The 20,234-nt window shown below is 42.4% G+C and overlaps 1 protein-coding gene across 1 annotated transcript in view; it reads left to right on the forward strand.

The window, feature by feature from the left end:
- The first annotated feature begins 11,016 nt into the window (after positions 1-11,016).
- cacnb3b (calcium channel, voltage-dependent, beta 3b) overlaps positions 11,017-20,234 on the forward strand; it is a 32,569-nt gene continuing 23,351 nt past the window's right edge. Inside the window, exons 1-4 of the mRNA XM_060936685.1 lie at positions 11,017-11,265; positions 18,279-18,425; positions 19,010-19,129; positions 19,276-19,398. Coding sequence (XP_060792668.1) covers positions 11,017-11,265; positions 18,279-18,425; positions 19,010-19,129; positions 19,276-19,398 — 639 coding nt within the window. The remainder of the gene's footprint in view (positions 11,266-18,278; positions 18,426-19,009; positions 19,130-19,275; positions 19,399-20,234) is intronic.

Below are 20,234 nucleotides of genomic sequence, written 5' to 3' on the forward strand. Positions count from 1 at the left end.
AGAAACAGTTGTTCAGTCACCAGCCTCTTTTTTGCTCTTTCTCTTGAAGCTAATAAAACAAAAATAATGCAGCTTATGTTCTTGAGAAACCACAAAGCTCTTTATCCTGAACACTACTGTTTTAGGGAACTTTACAGATCCAGTTACAAAGTCGTGACACTGGAGACTCCTTACAGAAATCTTCACCTGTTTATGTGGAGCGTAAACCATACAAGTTTCTACTCAGGTTTCTGTTATAGAAATTATGTATATAAAACTTGCATCTGAACCATGCTGTTATAGAAAATGAATCAACATCCATCCATCCATCCATCCATTCATTATCTGTAGCCGCTTATCCTGTCCTACAGGGTCGCAGGCAAGCTGGAGCCTATCCCAGCTAACTATGGGTGAGAGGCGGGGTACACCCTGGACAAGTATGAATCAACACTTTCTGACCAATCAGATTACAGAAATCAACATTATTTGTGGGATAAACTTGATAAAATCTGCAAAACTATAATGGCACAAATGAAAATGGTTTGATTTAATTTCTTTTTGAATAGGGCATATGTCACAGATTTTATTTGACTTGTATACCTACGGTACCAGTCAAAGGTTTGGACACACCTTCGAATTCACTGTTTATTTTTATTAATTAAAAGTCACTTCATGTCTTAAAGTAATGATGATGTCATTTCTCTTTACTTTGTTGAATGGTTCTTGACATAATACTGTATGGATTACTACAATTGTGGTTTTAGGGCTATTTACTGTATTTTTATTATTTACTATTGACTGTTTGATCTCAAACGCATTAAGAAGGCCAGAAACTCGTCCACTAATTAGCTTTTGATGAGACACTTGTTAATTGAAAAGCATTCCAGGTGACTACCTCATGAAGCTGGTTAAGCTAATGCCAGTAGTGTGCAAAGCGTCATCGAGGTAAACGCTGGCTGCTTTGAAGAATCTAAAATACGAAACACATTGTTTTTTTGTTTGCCACATAATTCCATATATGTTCCATGTGTTATTTCATAGTTTTGATGTCTTCAGTGTTGCTCTACAATGTACATACAAAAAAAAAAAACTATAAATGAGTAGGTGTGCACAAACTTTCGACTGGTCCTGTACCTGAAATTGCATCACTAGCTGAAGAATATTTTCATTTATTCTATCCACATTCACTGGATATGAGCAATTGCGCGTTCTGATTGGCTACTCTACTACTAGGATATCAGCTCATATACTATGAGTAGAGAAAAACAAAATGGTGGCACGCATCAAGTCAGATACACTATATTGCCAAAAGTATTTGCTCACCCATCCAAATTATCGGAATCAGGCGTTCCAATCACTTCCATGGCCACAGGTGTATAAAATCAAGCACCTAGGCATGCAGACTGTTTTTCCAGTTTGGAGCTGGCCCCTTCCTCTTCCAACATGACTGTGCACCAGTGCACAAAGCAAGGTCCATAAAGACATGGATGACAGAGTCTGGTGTGGATGAACTTGACTGGCCTGCACAGAATCCTGACCTCAACCCGATAGAACACCTTTGGGATGAATTAGAGCGGAGACTGAGAGCCAGGCCTTCTCGTCCAACATCAGTGTGTGACCTCACAAATGCGCTTCTGGAAGAATGGTCAAAAATTCCCATAAACACACTCCTAAACCTTGTGGACAGCCTTCCCAGAAGAGTTGAAGCTGTTCTAGCTGCAAAGGGTGGACCGACGTCATATTGAACCCTATGGATTAGGAATGGGATGTCACTTAAGCTCATATGTGAGTCAAGGCAGGTGAGCAAATACTTTTGGCAATATAGTGTATATCACTTTGTAATCAAGTATTTAAAAGAAACAGAAATACCTAAAAGAATATAGTCATCTCTCCCCACCTCCCAATATCTCCTGTTCCACACTCCAGCTCAGTCGGTGGCACCAAACCGCCAAAAACCCTAAAGAAGAAGAAAATGGCGGACCTTGTTACTGAACCAACCGAGGATGAAATAAAAACTCTACTTGAAAACAAACCCCCCAAAAATAAAAAGCAACAAAATATGGAATAAAAGTATTTGATGGTAAGAACATATCTTTTTTTTTATTTTTCAAGAATTCATCTCATCTCATTATCTCTAGCCGCTTTATCCTGTTCTACAGGGTTGCAGGCAAGCTGGAGCCTATCCCAGCTGACTACGGGCGAAAGGCGGGGTACACCCTGGACAAGTCGCCAGGTCATCACAGGGCTGACACATAGACACAGACAACCATTCACACTCACATTCACACCTACGGTCAATTTAGAGTCACCAGTTAACCTAACCTGCATGTCTTTGGACTGTGGGGGAAACCGGAGCACCCGGAGGAAACCCACGCGGACACGGGGAGAACATGCAAACTCCACACAGAAAGGCCCTCGCCGGCCACGGGGCTCGAACCCGGACCTTCTTGCTGTGAGGCGACAGCGCTAACCACTACACCACCGTGCCGCCCCTTTTTCAAGAATTATTATTTTTATTATTATAGCATTTTTCACAAATTGCTTCTGTCATTTCACCGGCTTATTTACATCCTAAGCTGAAATAATTTTGTCTGACATTTTGTATAAAGTTTTTATTTACCGAATTTGCAAAAAAATACAAATAAAAATGCTCTGCTTCTCAAAATCCATTGAATGTGGATAGAATAAAACAGTTATTCCACTCAATCTCGTCGTACATGGATTATAGCCGACTCGGTGCTACGCGCCTCGTTGGCTCTCAACTCATGTACGACTTGATTTCATGGAATAACTGTTAAATATACAATATGCAAGTGACAGAAATTATACAGTGTTCCATTTTTTTTTTCCTGTGGTACCCTTGAGTAGAAAACATCCAGAATGGATACGTTTAAGAACTGAACTATTATTCTGGTTATTCATTTTTGACTGTAATTATTTCCTCTCATATAAAAAAAAAGACGTGTAATCAGGATTACTCCTCCAGTACAAGACCTTAATGAAATTCTCATGATTTATTTGATATTTTTTAAAAAAAGAATAATTTCCTGTCCATCTACACTACGAATAACAGCATTTTCCTTTCGAAGTGACCTCAGTGTATATGCAATAAAAATAAAATAAAATTTCATTTTCTTCCTACGATCTTCAGGAAATATAGATGATGCAACTTCCTGTTGAATATGTGACCTGTGGATTTTTTTTATACATTTAGAAGGGAGATATACAGTATACTTAATCCCATATAAGAATCTTTTGTTTCGTGTCTTGATAATTTATGCTTTGTCTCAGGAACCCGAGCTGTTTTTGATATTTTAATGATCTCCACAGACTGCGTCAAGTGACGAAGGGATTTTTTGGAAGTTAACAGAAGAGGAGAATAAAACAGTAGGAGGAAGAGAGAGGTGGAAGCAGCTCAGGGAAAATAGCTGCAGCTGTTAGGGCACTATATTTAGGAATGATATGTGGGTGCTACTGCTTGCTTTGTAAGGAGTCGTACACCTTTGTACTCTTCGGAGACTGCGGGTCTTTTGGGAGTTTCTGCAAGGCAGAGTAACTCTGCTGAGTATACACAAGTGAACCAGGATGCAGTGAGGATAAGGTTCGACAGGATGCTCATGTGTATCTCTGTACTGTGTGCTTAATGAAAAGTGATTTATCTGGACCCATGAGACACACCAACTATCTCATCTCTTCTTGTATCAAGCGTTCTTTTCAAGGTTTATTCAGTTATGAATGCGTTCTTACCGGGTGCTATTTAGCTCCAACTCTTAAAAATTAAACAGTATATTTTCAGTCATTTAATCTATGAAAGAATGTGTTTGACCATTCACAGTAAAAGCATTTTGCTTTTTTAAAATAAGAAATAGGGTTAAAACAAACAGAACTGAGGTTTTTTTTTTAGCATCGAATTAGCAAACACAAAAAATGGTTACTAGCATCCATGCTAGTGACATAAAGACATTAAAGGAGAACTGAAGGCAAATTTTTTATTATCAAAATTCTATTTATCTCATTTTATTAAATATAGGAATGCATTTTGATCGCTATTTTGTCGCTGCTAGAGCAAGTTATGAGTGTTTGAAATATGCTCTGTAATATATCAGTCCATATGTCAAAGCGATGGCCGTAAACGAGATTTGTTGAGACCTGTGCGAGACATCGTAGGACGGAAGTAAAACGTACAGCGGAAATCAAAGTGACCGACATCTGCCAACGTTGTTAAAAGACGCGTGCGCCCTCTTTCGAATGCTGACGTAATCAAGCCGGAAGTTTTGTTTGTTTTGATAGCAGTCAGGAAAATTTGAAAAAAGTAGGCAGTAATCGTCATTTAAACTCATTTTTGTGCAATATTTCGTTTGGAAAACAGTTTTCAAAATGGCGGCACTGACACCTGGCTGACACTTCACGTGTCGAAGTCTCGCACAAGTCTCGTGAAGATCGCGCGGATAAGCGACGCCTGCCGTGGACCAAACGAACTAAATTCAACACGGCTAAAAACCGAATAGGCCGATAAGTATAATATTTAATTGCAATTAGTTGCCAATATGAGTCACGATATCAGGTTACTAAAACCGAAAACATAATTGAATAACACGTTAATTAAGAAATAAAGCAAGTTTAAAAATGACTTCAGTTCTCCTTTAATGACATTCATTGATTTACTTACACATATACTGGGCTGCCAACTCTCACGCAATGAGCGTGAGACACACGCATTTGACTGTCTTCACATGCTCACACACCATACCTCCGATTTCTCATGCTAGAAAAAAATCTAGTTTATCTATCTGATCTAGGCTACCCATTGCGTCGCGCCAACCACTTGCGATCAATCAATTACACCTTACGCACGGCTAAACAGGCAGAGAGGTGTTCCCTTCTGTACACACTCCCCTATGGTAGGTGGTGCATCTAATGATGCTGCACTCGCTGGAAGTTGGATAATTGTCTACCGTCAATTTAGAGGAAGAGGCGGGAGAAGAAGGTATCCGAGTTGAAGACGGGTGTCTCAGACAGGTTTGTACATATGTACGCCAATGTGTGGCGTTACTGGCGTAATTATGAACTTATATAAAGTTTCTTAATCGTTTTAGCCTATAAGTGTTGTGAGAATATTTAATGCCATATCGAGAGCTGTGTACTAGGCATGCTAAATCATTATAGACCTACTGCTGTGCCACAGCCTCTATCTTCCCCAACAAGCAGCATGGGAGAGCACCTCCTTAGCACACGTTTATTAAGGAGCATTTTTAGTTTGTTTACTGTATGTTATCATACTTTATGACTTTATTTGAAGCCATACTGGAAATGTTGTAAAATAAAGCAAGTAAAAGATAATATTACAAATGCAAGAAGAGCCATTAGCCACCATACCTATTGTTTATTTACAGCGTATTTATTTTTAATTATTTATGATGTATGTAATTGCTCAGTTAAAGTAAATAAAGAATGGTCACCTGTAATATCAAAGAACTTGAACTTGTTGTGAATAATTAAAAAAAAAAAGACAGAGAACAATATACTGAGGAGACAGGGTTTCAAAGAGTGCAAGACAGGTAGAGAATATTTGTCAGATAACAGGCCCTGATGAATGCTCTATTACTAATAAGAAACATAGATAAGAAATAAATTAATAAGAAATATATTAATATAGCTTATTTAAGTGTGACCAAAATTTTTAAGCCCAACTTTGTGTGCACATTCCCACCTATGGCCAAGGTTCAGCTTTTTGTGTTTCAGTACTGTTCAAACTTAATCATTTTAATGTTTCTTGTAGCACATGCACATTTTGCTTACTGTTTAAGCATTTTATTTGTTCTTTTGCTGTTGATATTTTTCCCCATGCCAATCTTCTGCTGAACCCAGTGGTGGGGAAAGCCCTTAAATGCATAATGAATAGTCAGTGAGGGACAATCTTATTTTTGCAACAGTTATTAAAAACTTAACATCTCATTATCTGTAGCTGCTTTATCCTGTTCTACAGGGTCACAGGCAAGCTGGAGCCTATCCCAGCTGACTATGGGCGAAAGGCGGGGTACACCCTGGACAAGTCGCCAGGCCATTACAGGGTTGACACATAGACACAGACAACCATTCACACTCACACCTACGGTCAATTTAGAGTCACCAGTTAACCTAACCTGCATGTCTTTGGACTGTGGGGGAAACCGGAGCACCCGGAGGAAACCCACGCGGACACGGGGAGAACATGCAAACTCCGCACAGAAAGGCCCTCGCCGGCCACGGGGTTCGAACCCGGACCTTCTTGCCGAGAGGCGACAGCGCTAACTGCTACACCACAGTGCCGCCCCTAAAACTTAACATTTAGTTTCAATTCAGAAGGTGTTTAGGCTTAGCTGATGAAATATTTTCAAACATGAACTTGCCTTTAAATCTGAAACACAGGTCTATAGGGCTACAGGAACATTAGCAGTCATCTGTAGTTTTCTAGTGTGGGGGCTTTTAAGCCAAAACTTGGTGCTTTTGTTGGCCACAAGCTGAAGGCCTGGCAAGTCAGGGTGTGTAAGAATGTAGGTATGGCACAGCAGGCCACTCCAAAAATCCACCAGAATGCAGGAACATCTACTAAATCCAAAATCTCAATCCCCCCCCCCTTCATTGTCCATCTCCAGCTGGACGACCCACAAACAAAACACCAGAATGCAGGGGGACAAGTGAATATCAAACTGAATACAAAATTCCCACTTACTGCGTGGTGTGTGGAAAAATTTTGCCGTCGACCCCCCCCCCCCCAAAAAAAAAACTCACTCCAAGGAATTTTGAAAAGTTGGCAGCCCTGCATATACAGTACTGTGCAAAAGACTTAGGCACCCTATTTCTTTTTTTTCATACAAACTTTGTTACAGATTTCGATTTTATGATCTCTACATTATCGAGTCAACAGAGTTCCAAAAGTTTGTTTTCCAGCACAAAATTAAATGCTGCAGGAAAAAAAATGTTTGTTGAGCAGCATCTATATAATAAGCAGCAAAGTTTGTTTGTTTGTCTTGAGCTAACGTCGCCATTTCTCAACGGATTTTCACCAAATTTGGCAAGCAGGTCAGGGGATGACCCGGAATTTTGCAGATGTAAATTCATGTATGGGCCCCAGGGAGGTCCCTGGGAGGCACAACATCCACCCACCCGCTCCCTCAATGTCTTTCATGTGATATTAATCAACACAAACTCTTGACAGATCTTCACTAAACTTGGCACGTAGGTACAGGAGATAGTCACAATTTGGCAGAACTCAGAAATTCCATATTAGGTTAACATCACCATTTCTCGATGGATAATTTACTTTTCTTAATTTTGCACCAAAACCCAGTAGCCTTCATTATGCTTTCTCTTTTAATCTGAAAAGTGCTGTCTTATGTAATACTAGCAGGTTATCCGGTGTTGCCCGGGTTTTGCAAAATTCTGAGTTGCCCCCAGACTTCCATGTCAAATTTGGTGAAAAGAAAAATGAAAAGCTCTGGTGAGAAGCAACAGCCAAAACACGCATGGCGTACTCTCAACCGGGAAAAAAAAAAAAGTGTGACGTTTTACTCTACATACATTATGGCTGGGAAATCACTACAGCAACACCTAATCTACATGTCTTTGAACTCTGTGGGAAACCAGATTACCCACAGGGAAAACATGCAAACTCGACACAGAAAGGTTCCCATCAGGTTCAAACCCAGAACCTTCTTGCTGTGAAGTAACAGTATTAACCACTGCACCACCCTGCATGGCAGACCCTGTGCTCTGACCCCAGCTTCTTAACAAGCTGGGATATGTGAAGAAAAGAACTTCACTGTACTATAATGTAGTATATGTGACAAATAAAGGCTTTTTCTTCTTAAATATCTCATCTCATCTCATTATCTCTAGCCGCTTTATCCTGTTCTACAGGGTCGCAGGCAAGCTGGAGCCTATCCCAGCTGACTACGGGTGAAAGGCAGGGTAAACCCTGGACAAGTCGCCAGGTCATCACAGGGCTGACACATAGACACAGACAACCATTCACACTCACACCTACAGTCAATTTAGAGTCACCAGTTAACCTAACCTGCATGTCTTTGGACTGTGGGAGAAACCGGAGCACCCAGAGGAAACCCACGCGGACAACATGCAAACTCCGCACAGAAAGGCCCTCGCCGGCCACGGGGCTCGAACCTGGACCTTCTTGCTGTGAGGCGACAGCGCTAACCACTACACCACCGTGCCGCCCTTCTTAAATAGCTCTTTAAGGTTATTTAATCACCATCATGTGTGGAAACTTTTTGTCTGTCACATTCCACACAATGAGCACCTCTACGAAGAGTCTACATCTATAGTATATAAGTTGAAAGCAGAGCAATGTGTTAAGTCAGTGCAGATTAAGAAGAGGGAGAGAAACAGAATGTGTTCGACCAGCCAGTTTGTCATCCTCACTGACATGTCATCAATAATATATTACCCTAGAGTGCGTCCCCTCCCTGTCTGATTAGCGATGCTATTCTAACAGTTATATAAAGCAGTTAAGGTTAGTCATGTCTACACTCCTCGCGCTTCCTCTACGAAGGTAGAGAAACACTGTTTCCCTGCTCAGTTTGATTTCATTAGTCAAGCTCTGTTAGTCTTTGTCACAAAGCAGCTTTACAGAAACAAAGGCTTACACAATAAATCCACAAACCAAAAGTGACAGCAGTGAGGGGAAAAAAATCCCTCTCTTTCCATAATATTAGGAAGAAATATTCAGAAAAGCCAAACTCAAAAGCGGAACCATCATTTCCAGGGCGTTTTAAAAAGGATTTTAATATTAAGTCCAAATGTAAGTTGGATATTGTGGAAAATAGATTGTCTGGTCGGAGACTTTTTTCCTTTTAATTCCATGTTTAAATTCCACAGTGTACGTATACTTTGTATTTGTAATAAAGACTAAACTTGGTTACAGAATCGAATCAAGCCTACATTTCACAGCATTATTATGCTGTTTCAGAAAGATAGCATTCCTGGTGGATTAATGAGATTTACACCACATTGCTGTTAAATTCTTGATTCTGACTGGTCAAAAGGTGTTGAGTAATTTTCTATTGCAGCATCTCTGTTCATAGTTCTGGCTGCAAGCGATATCCAGGTATTCCCAAATGTTATCATTTGAATATAAACAACTTAACAGATTAAAACAAGATCAACTGTGAGCCAGGGACGCAGATAGGATTTTTGAACTGGGGGGGACTGAGCTGTCAGCAAATGATTCCATTTTGTGTAAATGCATATATGTACTGAAGCTTCAATATACATTAGAATTGTGAGTTTTCTAACTGAATCAACATTGGTAGACAAAGGCCTACCTGGTCAACACTAGCCATACATGATCAAATTGTTATTTGTCTGGTATGTTAATCACGCTCCAAAACTTCATGTCTTCTGCATGTTTTATTTAAACATTTGCTGATCTCAGCAGGATGAAGAATCTCATCACAGAAACTTTAACTGTAACTTCTAACAAAAAGGAAAATGTCCAAAAATTAATAACAAAATAAAATTGAAATGATTCACACTCGTGCCTTTATGTACAGTAAATGATTAGAAACATAAAATGTGTATGAAAACAGAAGTATAAACACTTGAACAACAGATTCACACAAATAAAAATAAAAAGTATTTTTTTCCAATAAACAAAATGGATAGAAAAAAAAAAATTCCCTCTGCAGCCAAACAAATTTACCGTCTCGAAGCAGACTCAATAGGTCCCAAAAACATCTCTCCGCTGCTTCCCAGTTTAAAATCTGGGACATCATGGAACATGGAATTTGAAAAAAAATGGACAGTTAATGAAATGAAACGAAAACCCCAGCGTTTATGCTGGTAGATGCTAGATTTCAATGCTTTTCCGACTTCAAACTTCCAACTTAGGAGTACAACTGAACGCACCATTAGTCGTAGCAGAAACACCAAATGGATGAGCTGTGCACTGTTATTAACCGAGAATTACGTGGAAAATTGAACACCTTGCTTTTCCAACTCTGCAAGGATCTGCTCCAGCCTTTCCCCTTCTTGAATCGGTGTAATGTGGATTGATCACAGACAAGGCTACTGCTGCTGCCATTTCAACTTTGTGCTGCAATGTAAGTTAGTCTACCTAACGGAACATTAATCCTCACTTTTTCTACCTATGTTTGGCGCCTTATGTAGGGACAGTGGGGGGGGGGACAGATAGGGGTCACTATAAATCTGGGGGGGACATGTCCCCCCCGTCCGCAGTGCCATCTGCGCCCTTGCTGTGAGCTACTGCTCACTTACGTATCCCCCCGCTCTCGCTTATATCAGAATGCAAGCAATCGAAGGAATAGGACACTTATTATGAATGTTGACGTCAACAAATAATGAACCCTGAAACAAGTAAGTAAAGAGCAGTGTTCTCCCCAGGGATTTCACATCACATCCTGGTAAACTGTCATTTTGAAATAGCATTTTGCTTCTTGAAATAGCGTCAAAGTCCACCCCATATATTTCGTAAATACATTCAGTCGGTAAACAGGAAGTCGATGTGTGACAGACCTGAAAATGGGATACACGGTATAGAACCCCAAGCTGAAGCTCAGTACCAAATATCAAGCAGTTGTGATTTGTAGTTGCTGAGAAAAATGTTATGAAAATTTTGTAAATCCACCCTATGTGTTTCATAAGTACATTCAGTCGATAAACAGGAAGTTGATGTGCAACAGACCTGAAAATGGTATACACAGTATAGAACCCCAAGCTGAAGTTTGGCACCAAGTACCAAGTGGCTATGATTTGTGGTTGCTGAGAAAAAGGGTGTTTCAGACAGATGGAGATATGAACAGACGGACAGAGGTAAACCAGTATCCCCCCCTTTCAGAGCGGGAGTATAATAATGAAATAAAAGTTTATATGGTGAAGATTTTTGTGAGGATACATATTAGCCATTTAATGATCAGGGTAAAACAGTTCCTTTTATTCTTCTGACACAACAAATCTGCAAGACTTTGACTTTAAGGCTTTGAAAAGGACTTTTTCCACGACACCACCAACACCAGGGATATGTGGAAAGGCATACGGGCTATCACAAACTACAGGATAGCCCCTCCTGAGTGTGATGATGAGGCGGACTTCCTCAATGAACTCAAGAACTTCTTTGGGAGGTTCGAGGCACTAAATAACACTACTGCAGTGAAAGCTGTTCCCCATCAGGATGAAAAGGCACTCTGTCTTGATACAGCTGAGGAGCGGAGGACTCTGAGGAGAGTCAACACATGGAAGGCCCCAGGCCTCGATAATATTCCTGGTCGGGTGCTCAGGGAATGTGCAGACCAGCTGGCTCATGTTCTAACGGACATCTTCAACACCTCACTGGATCAAGCCAAAGTCCCATCATGTTGCAAGACTGTCACCATCCTCCCAGTGCCAAAAAACCCTCAAATCACATCACTTAATGACTACCGGCCCGTCGCACTCACTCCCTGAAGTGCTTTGAGAGGCTGGTAAAGGAGTACATCACCTCCAGGCTCCCTCCCACATTTGACCCCTTCCAGTTTACCTACCGGCCAAACCGCTCCACTGAAGACGCCATCTCCTCCGCTCTTCACCTGAGCCTTGCACACCTGGAGGAGAAGAACACTCATGTGCGGATGCTGTTCCTAGACTTCAGTTCAGCATTCAATACTATCATTCCACAACATCTGGTGAACAAACTGGCTTCCCTGGGCTTCAGCACCCCCTTGTGCAACTCGCTGCTAGACTTCCTCACGGAAAGACCACAGTCAGTGCGGGTTGGACAGAACACCTCCAGTGTCATCACTCTTAGCACAGGCTCCCCTCAGGGCTGTGTCCTGAGCCCTCTGCTGTTCATGCTGATGACACACGACTGTGTCCCCAGGGCTACCAGCAACCACGCTGTGAAGTATGCAGACAACACAACAGTGGTGGGCCTCATTAGGGACAATAACGACCTGGCCTATAGAGAGGAGGTGGAGCAGCTGGTGGGCTGGTGCAGGGAAAACAACCTGATCCTGAACGTGGACAAAACCAAAGAGATCATTGTTGACTTCAGGAAAAACCAACCCAGCCACGCTCCACTTCTCATCAACAACAAGGCCGTGGAGGTGGTCAGTAGCACCAAGTTCCTGGGGGTGCACATCACAGACAACTTCACCTGGTCTGTGAACACTGTGTCACTGATCAAGAAGGCACAGCAACGTCTGCATTTCCTGTATAGGATGAGGAGAGCCCACCTGTCCCTGCCCATCCTCACTACATTCTACAGAAGCACTATAGAGAGCATTCTAACCAGCTGCATCTCTGTGTGGTGTGGAGGCTGCAGTGCCTCTGACTGGAAGAATGTGAGGAGAGTGGTGAGGACAGCAGAGAAAATCATTGGGACTTCTCTTCCCTCCATTCAGGACATTGCACCAAGGCGTTGCATGTCTCGAGCCAGAAACATCATCAGTGACCCCTCACACCCTCATTATGGACTGTTCTCACCTCTGGCCTCTGGAAAGAGGTTCTGCAGCATTAGGTGCAGGACCACCAGGTTCTGTAACAGCTTTTTCCCCCAGGTCATCAGACTGCTGAACTCCAAACCCAAACTCTAAACTTCTATTTATACTTGAACATTCCCAATTCCACAGGTCACTTTATACTATTGCATGTTATAATATTTTTGCTGCTGCATAATTCAATACACTTCATATTTAATTCTGTGCTGAGCCAAATTGCAACGAAATCTCGTTCGGTGTACACGTGTTGCATACTGAATGACATTAAAGGTTGTCTAAGTCTAAGTCTTGAGCTGTGCGGTTTGTAACATAGCAAGCTACATTTTTTTTGTCTTAAGTTCAAAAGAGAGAAAAAAGAAAGGCTGGTGAAGGAACGACTGTTTATAGCTGCTATAGTAGAAGCGAGAGGTACTAATTTCTTTTACAGATGTTCCAGAACATTAAAGTGTAAATATAAATAGTTTAAAAAGTATGATGCCTTATTCCTTAATAAACTGAAAAAATGTTAGTGATGTCAAATTGCTGTAATATAAGAGAAGTAAAACATGATGGGACATGAGGATATTGGGAATTATTCTATCCACATTCACTGGATATGAGCAATTGTGCGCTCTGATTGGCGACTCTACTACTAGGCTATCAGCTCATATACCGTGAGTCAAGAAAAACAAAATGGTGGAGCGTGTTGCTGAACCAACCGAGGACGAAGTAAAAACTACTCGAAAACAAAACCCCAAAAATCCCCCCCAAAAAACCTCCAACAAAATATGGAATGAAAGTATTTGATGGTAAGAATGTATCTTTTTTTATTTTTCAAGAATTATTATGATAGTGTTTTTCACAAATTGCTCCTGTCATTTCGCTGGTTTGTTTAGATTCTACGCGGAAATGATTTTGTCGGACCTTTTGTATAAAGCTTTTATTTATCGAATTTGCCTCGTCTCGTCTCGTCTCGTCTCGTCTCGTCTCGTCTTCTTCCGCTTATCCGGGGCCGAGTCGTGGAGGCAGCAGTCTGAGGATGGAAGCCCAAACTTCCCTTTCCCCAGACACCTCGGCCAGCTCCTCGGGAAGAACACCGAAGCGTTCCCAGACCAGCCGAGAGACATAGTCCCTCCAGCGTGTCCTGGGTCTTCCCCAGGGCCTCCTCCTGGGGGGACATGCCTGGAACACCTCCCCAGGGAGGCGTCCAGGAGGCATCCGAAAGAGATGCCCGAGCCACCTCAGCTGATTCCTCTCGATGTGGAGGAGCAGCGGCTCTACTCCAAGCTCCTCCTGAGTGACTGTGCTTCTCACCCTATCTCTAAGGGAGCGCCCAGCCACCCTGCGAAGGAAACTCATTTCGGCCGCTTGTATCCGCGATCTTGTTCTTTCGGTCATTACCCAAAGCTCATGACCATAGGTGAGAGTCGGAACGTAGATCGACCGGTAAATCGAGAGCTTCGCCTTTTGGCTCAGCTCCTTCTTCACCACAACGGACCGGTAAAGCGACCGCATCACTGCGGAGGTTGCACCGATCCGCCTGTCGACCTCATGCTCTATCCTTCCCTCACTCATGAACAAGATCCCAAGATACTTAAACTCCTCCACTTGAGGCAGGACTTCTCCACCAACCTGGAGAGGGCAAGCCAGGTTATCGAATTTGCAAAAAATAAAAATAAAAATGTGCTGTTTCTCAAAATCCAGTGAATGTGGATAGAATAAAACAATTATTCCACTCAATCTCGTCGTACATGGCTTATAGCCAACTCGGTGCTATGCGCCTCATCGGCTATCAGCTCATGTACGATTCAATTTTGTGGAATAACTTAAATTATCAACTCCTATGTTGTGTATGACCAGGAGATCACAAGTTCTGCTCGTGGTCAGGTCATACCAAAGACCATCATAAAAATGGTACCTACTGCCATCTGGAGAGGTGCTGCAGTACAGATATGAGTAAGGAGTCAAACTCTTGTAGTTACCAGAGGCTCAGCCCCCCCACTGTAATCCTAGCTATATAATAGACGAGAGGCCGAGGGCTACTGAAATGGAGATCAGCACCGCCCAATGTGCCTTACATGCCTGAGTAGTACTGGGATGGGAGACTGCCTGGGAAAACCAGGTCCTGGCACAGGGGGGACTTTGACTTTGATGTTGTACAAGTCCATTAAGCCAGTGGTTTTCAAACTTTTCTGGCTCAGGGCACCCCTAGGCGTATCTCTTTCCATCCGCGGCACCCCTAAAATGTAATACTTACTTTTCAATCTGAATACTTCTGTGCTATGTTTTGACATTTAGTATATTATGCCATATTCACAACTTGTATTACTATAATGATCATTTTGTTGCCATATTATCATTACAAAAACTATGATCACAATAGTATTTAGAAACATTTTTTTTTAATTCAGTAAATCAGTAGCCCATTATTCAGTTTATCTCTACTGACTTGCATTCACCTCTCAAACATTTTCATATTGTCCCAAACAGAGAAACATCTTATTCTTAAGCAGCCTTTTTAGCCTATAACTTTAAAACTACAAGAAGGCATTGTGGCCACAGTATTTAGAATTATTTTTTTAGTAAATCAGTAGACCTATTATTCATTTTATCTCTACTTATTCATTTCTCAAACATTTTCATGAACAGACATCTCATCTCATCTCATCATCTCTAGCCGCTTTATCCTGTCCTACAGGGTCGCAGGCAAGCTGGAGCCTATCCCAGCTGACTACGGGCAAAAGGCGGGGTACACCCTGGACAAGTCACCAGGTCATCACAGGGCTGACACATAGACACAGACAACCATTCACACTCACATTCACACCTACGCTCAATTTAGAGTCACCAGTTAACCTAACCTGCATGTCTTTGGGGGAAACCAGAGAACCCGGAGGAAACCCACGCAGACACGAGGAGAACATGCAAACTCCACACAGAAAGGCCCTCGCCGGCCACGGGGCTCGAACCCGGACCTTCTTGCTGTGAGGCGACAGCGCCAACCACTACACCATCGTGCCGCCCCATGAACAGACATATATCCTGAAACAGCCAGTTTACAACTTTAAAACTTGGCTAACAGAACAGAGGAGTAAATGTCAAAAAGCATCTGGCATCAGCCAGCTTTAAGCCTAATGGGACACATGTGTCTGTCTTTGGCTACAAAGTCTGTCAATGCGAGGGGGGATTGTGGACAGTGCCACACGAAGGTCCTGCTCTACAGCCAGCCTTTGTCTCAGCTTATTCTTCATGTAGGTGAGAGATGAGAAAGCAAGCTTACAGAGGTAGGAGGTGGGGAACTGAATCAACACATCGACAGCACTCTCTGAAATTGAGGGATACTCTTGCCCCACACGAAGCCAAAATGTATCCAAGGGCAGACCAGTGTGCTGCAACTTAAGTGTACGAACCATTTGTAGTTCTGCAAGCTCATCCTGACCCTTTGTGCTCAAGCATCTTGCTGCTGAAGCTCTGGCGAGAGAGTGGAATGGATCACGAATCCAGTCGAATTCCTCGTTTGTGTGTGGGAAATAGGTCTCCAGCCTTTTCTCCAGAGTGGCCAAGTGCGCAGATACAGAGTCTAAGAAAATGTCAGTCTTGCCTGTTGCATTACTAGCAGTCAAGGGAAACATGTCAACAGTTTTTGTAGCTACTCTTTGCTGCCACTGCCCTAATTTTGATCTGAATCCATTAATCTTGTCTGTTGCTGTCAGAAGAGTTTCATTCCGTCCCTGCATTTTCGTATTAAGTTCATTCATGTGCCCAAAAATGTCGTCCAAATAGGCAAGTTTAAGCCACCAGAAATCGTCACTTATCTGTTCTTTGAAAGGAACGTCGTGTTCAATAGCGAATGCCTGCAGTTCCTCTCTTAATTCATAAACACGTGCCAGCGCTCTCCCCCTTGACAACCATCTGACCTCTGTGTGCAGAAGGAGAACCTGGTGCTCCGCTCCCATTTCATTGCAGATCTTTCCGAATAACCGTGACTTGAGTGGACGAGACTTGACGTAGTTGACTATTTTTACAGCTTGATCCAAAACACTCGCAAGATCCGGTGGCATAGTTTTGGCGATAAGGGCCTCTCGATGCAGCATGCAATGCGTTATGCATGGCAGGATTTCTCTGCTTAGCTTTTGTTACAAAGCCTTTGACCCGACTGGTCATTGAAGCAGCGCCGTCGGTGCAAAGACTCACACACATATCCCAGTAAAGATCGTGTTCCCTTAAGTATTCGTCTGTGACCCTGAATATCTCGTCCCCTGTGGCATGATTCTCCAGCACTTTACAAAATAAAAAGTTTTCTGTGGCACCACCATCATCAAAGTATCTCACATTTGCTATCAGTTGGCAAAGGCCACTTGCATCAGTTGAGTCATCTATTTGGAGCGTGAATTTTCCATTCTGGCATAGTTTTTCAGTGAGAACAGACTCAATGTCTTCTGACATGTCGTCAATGCGACGTTTGATGGTGTTGTCTGAAAGAGTTCCTTGGCTGCATCCAGTCCTATCATTACTTCAACCATTCTTTTGCATGCTGGTAATATGAGCGTTTCAGCGATGGTGTGAGGCTTCTTGGATCTGGCCACCAGCTCGGCAACTAAGAAGCTGGCCTTTTGAGCTTTGTCTGACACACGCACAGTAGAAAGCATGCGTTGACTTTCTGTTTCGTTTTGTAATTTCAGTCTCTTAAAAAATTCAGTGTCTTTATTTTTATAGGCCGGGTGCTTTGTCTCTAAGTGTCTTGCCAACTTGCTTGGCACCATAGCCGCATTAACCAACCTTTCCCTGCAGATCAAGCACACAGGTGTGGGGCATGTAGCATCGCCACTCCAGTAGAAACCGTACCTGAGGTAGGAATCATTGTAATGTCTCAGTTTGTGTCGTTTAGCTGCGCCTGACTGGTCGGACATGGCCTCTGATGCCTGCTGTGTGACTGGAGTTTTATCTGTTCTCTTAGGAGATTTGTCCATTTCAGAGTTAGGCCTACTGTATATCGGACTAGCACTAGGTTCCGCCATCTGCCGACACCAACAGGCTATGCGTTACTGGTGACACCCCTTGTCACACACAGACACACAAAACTGCATTAATGTTTATATCACTTTTACCATGTAGTTATTTTGTCTGTCATTTTGGAGAGCATAAAGTACCATTTTTCTCTGTTTGAACCAATTTAAAATAAATGCAAATATTTTTTCCCTATGAATACAAATCACTGGCAAAACAAACTAAAAATCAAGAATTCCACAGCACCCTTGCACGTGTGTCACAGCACCCCAGGGTGCCGCGGCACCCACTTTGGGAACCCCTGCATTAAGCTACTCTCTTGTTGTATATTTTCCTACTGTATAACACCACTCCCTGTTGCATTCCTTACTTAACACTGGTGCATTATCAGAGGCAGTGGGAGCAGATACAACTGACTCCGACAAAGGTCTAGGTGCTAATGTATTTCTCCATCATCATCAGTTGTAAGTGTACCACTATAGCAGCCATTGGATGATAATCTCCTGTATATATCAGGTTCAGAAGATAAAAGACACAAGAAATGAGATGTCCACACAGTATTTTTAGTCTGAATATACAAAATATAACCTGGATCCCCGGCAGGGAGCGAAATGGTGCAGACAAGGACTGAGCACCCTCATCACCACCATCAACAGCAAATACTTTGCTCAGGCTAGGTCCTCACCCCTTCATCTGGACATGTCATTCGAATGGCCCCCAACCGAATACCCCGGATGGTCCTCTATGGAAAACTCACAAGGAATCTGCTCCTGTGGAAGACCCAAGAAGCATTGGAAGGACTTCTTGTAGTGGTCCCTGCAGTCCTGCAACATCCCTCCTGCCAACCTTGAGATCCTCGCCAAGGACCGCCTGAACTGGAAGTGGACTGTGTCCCAGGGAGTCCGCCACTTCGAGGAAGAACAGACCAGGCTGAGGGAGGAGAAACGGGCCCAGCGAGCGACACCTTCGGCAATTCCTTCCCTCTGCTCCCACACCTGGTCCCTTTGCCTGTTGTCGTTGTCCCAGGATCTGCCAGTCCAGGATCAGGCTTCTCTCTCATGAGTGGGTGCATGAGAGACAGTGCCAGACAGCGACATCCCCAACAGCAACAGCAGCAAGACCTGGAAAGGCAAAGAAGACAACAAAGAGGAGGACCTCATCATTGTCGAATATCAACGGACGGCCATAATATATTGAGCATCCCAAACATTCTCTGGAACAGTATTCCAGAAGTTAGGAGCAGTACAAGTGATTGATTAATCTCTTTCTTTTTCTTTTGCTAGAAATTCTCCAACTAAAATGGTTACAAAGACAGGGATCTTACAAAGCAAATTAAAAAAATTAAAAGCATTGCTCCGTCCCACCCTCTGTCTCTGGCTTCCTGTCTTTCCTTCCCTGTTTCTTGTTTTCTATCTTGCGGTCTTTCACTTCTCTCTCTCTCTCTCTCTCTCTTTCTCTGCCCCTTTCTTTTCTCTTTCTCCCATAAGCTCCTTCTCTTTCCCTCATTCCTTTGTTTTCATTATGCCAACACTCTGCATTTCTCTTTCTGGCAGGGTTCAGCTGATTCCTACACGAGTAGACCCTCGGACTCCGACCTGTCCCTGGAGGAGGATAAGGAGGCGTCTCGGCGGGAAGCCGAGCGCCAGGCCGTACTGCAGCTCGAAAGAGCCAAGGTGAGCCCTCCATGATCATCATCATCATCATCATCATCATCATCTCGTCATCCTCTCCTTATCCTCTCCTCTTCTTTCGTCCTGCTGTGTCACACTGTTTTTCAGTTATACGTGACTCAGAGAGCTTGTTCTCCTCTTCTTTACAGTCCAAACCTGTGGCTTTTGCAGTAAAGACTAATGTGAGCTACTGTGGGGCCCTCGATGAGGACTGTCCTGTGCAGGGTGCAGCTATCAACTTTGAAGCCAAAGACTTTCTCCATATCAAAGAAGTGTGTGTTTGTTTTTTAAGCCAGCAAAAGAATAGATAATGATGGGATGCATAATAATAATAATAATAATAATAATAATAATATCGTATAAATAAAAAAAAAACTAACAAATAAAAGGTGTTTTCTTTAAATGGTTGCATATTGTATGGTTTCAAAATGTAAACTATGCATTCAAATGTTATATCCATAATATTTTATTGTAAATGATTGTTACATATTAATTAACAGTTTTTCACAATTGTTAAAACACATTTTTTTGAATCCTCCTGTCCTTTTTCTCAGAATTCTAAACACAAAACTCTTTTCTCAGACTACATTCACAAAACCTCTGATTCTTTTTGCAAAACCATACCATCGCCTCAAAATAGTTTTACATGTGCTCAAGACCAAACAGTGTTGTCAGATCTTGCACGAATCGGTCAAAATAGAAAAACTGCTGAGCAGTCATTAAACACTACACCAAAAAATTTAAAACACAGTGGTCAAGACATGTTGCTCATGGAGAAATGTTTATTGGTCACAATAAAGTATAGCATATGCATTTTGCATCTCCAAAAATAAAGAAAAAAGATTTCACAGCTCAGTGGATTTAGCATTTACTCTGCATTCAAACAAACTATAGTAATAGGTACTGTGAAAAAAAAAAACCATCCTGAAATTGACAAATACAAATGAAAATGTACAGCCTACAATGTACTGCAAAAGGTAAAAACAAAAAAAACAAAAACCTCAAACGACTTCATTGAGCGTCATCCTGTCTTTGGGCTGGGTCAGACCACAGCACTTCATCTACATCACACGCTATATTTGCCCTTGCCAGGCAACGGGGGAAAAAA

The sequence above is a fragment of the Neoarius graeffei genome, chromosome 13 (assembly GCF_027579695.1).
Source record: "Neoarius graeffei isolate fNeoGra1 chromosome 13, fNeoGra1.pri, whole genome shotgun sequence".
In the NCBI taxonomy this organism is placed as follows: Eukaryota; Metazoa; Chordata; class Actinopteri; order Siluriformes; family Ariidae; genus Neoarius; species Neoarius graeffei.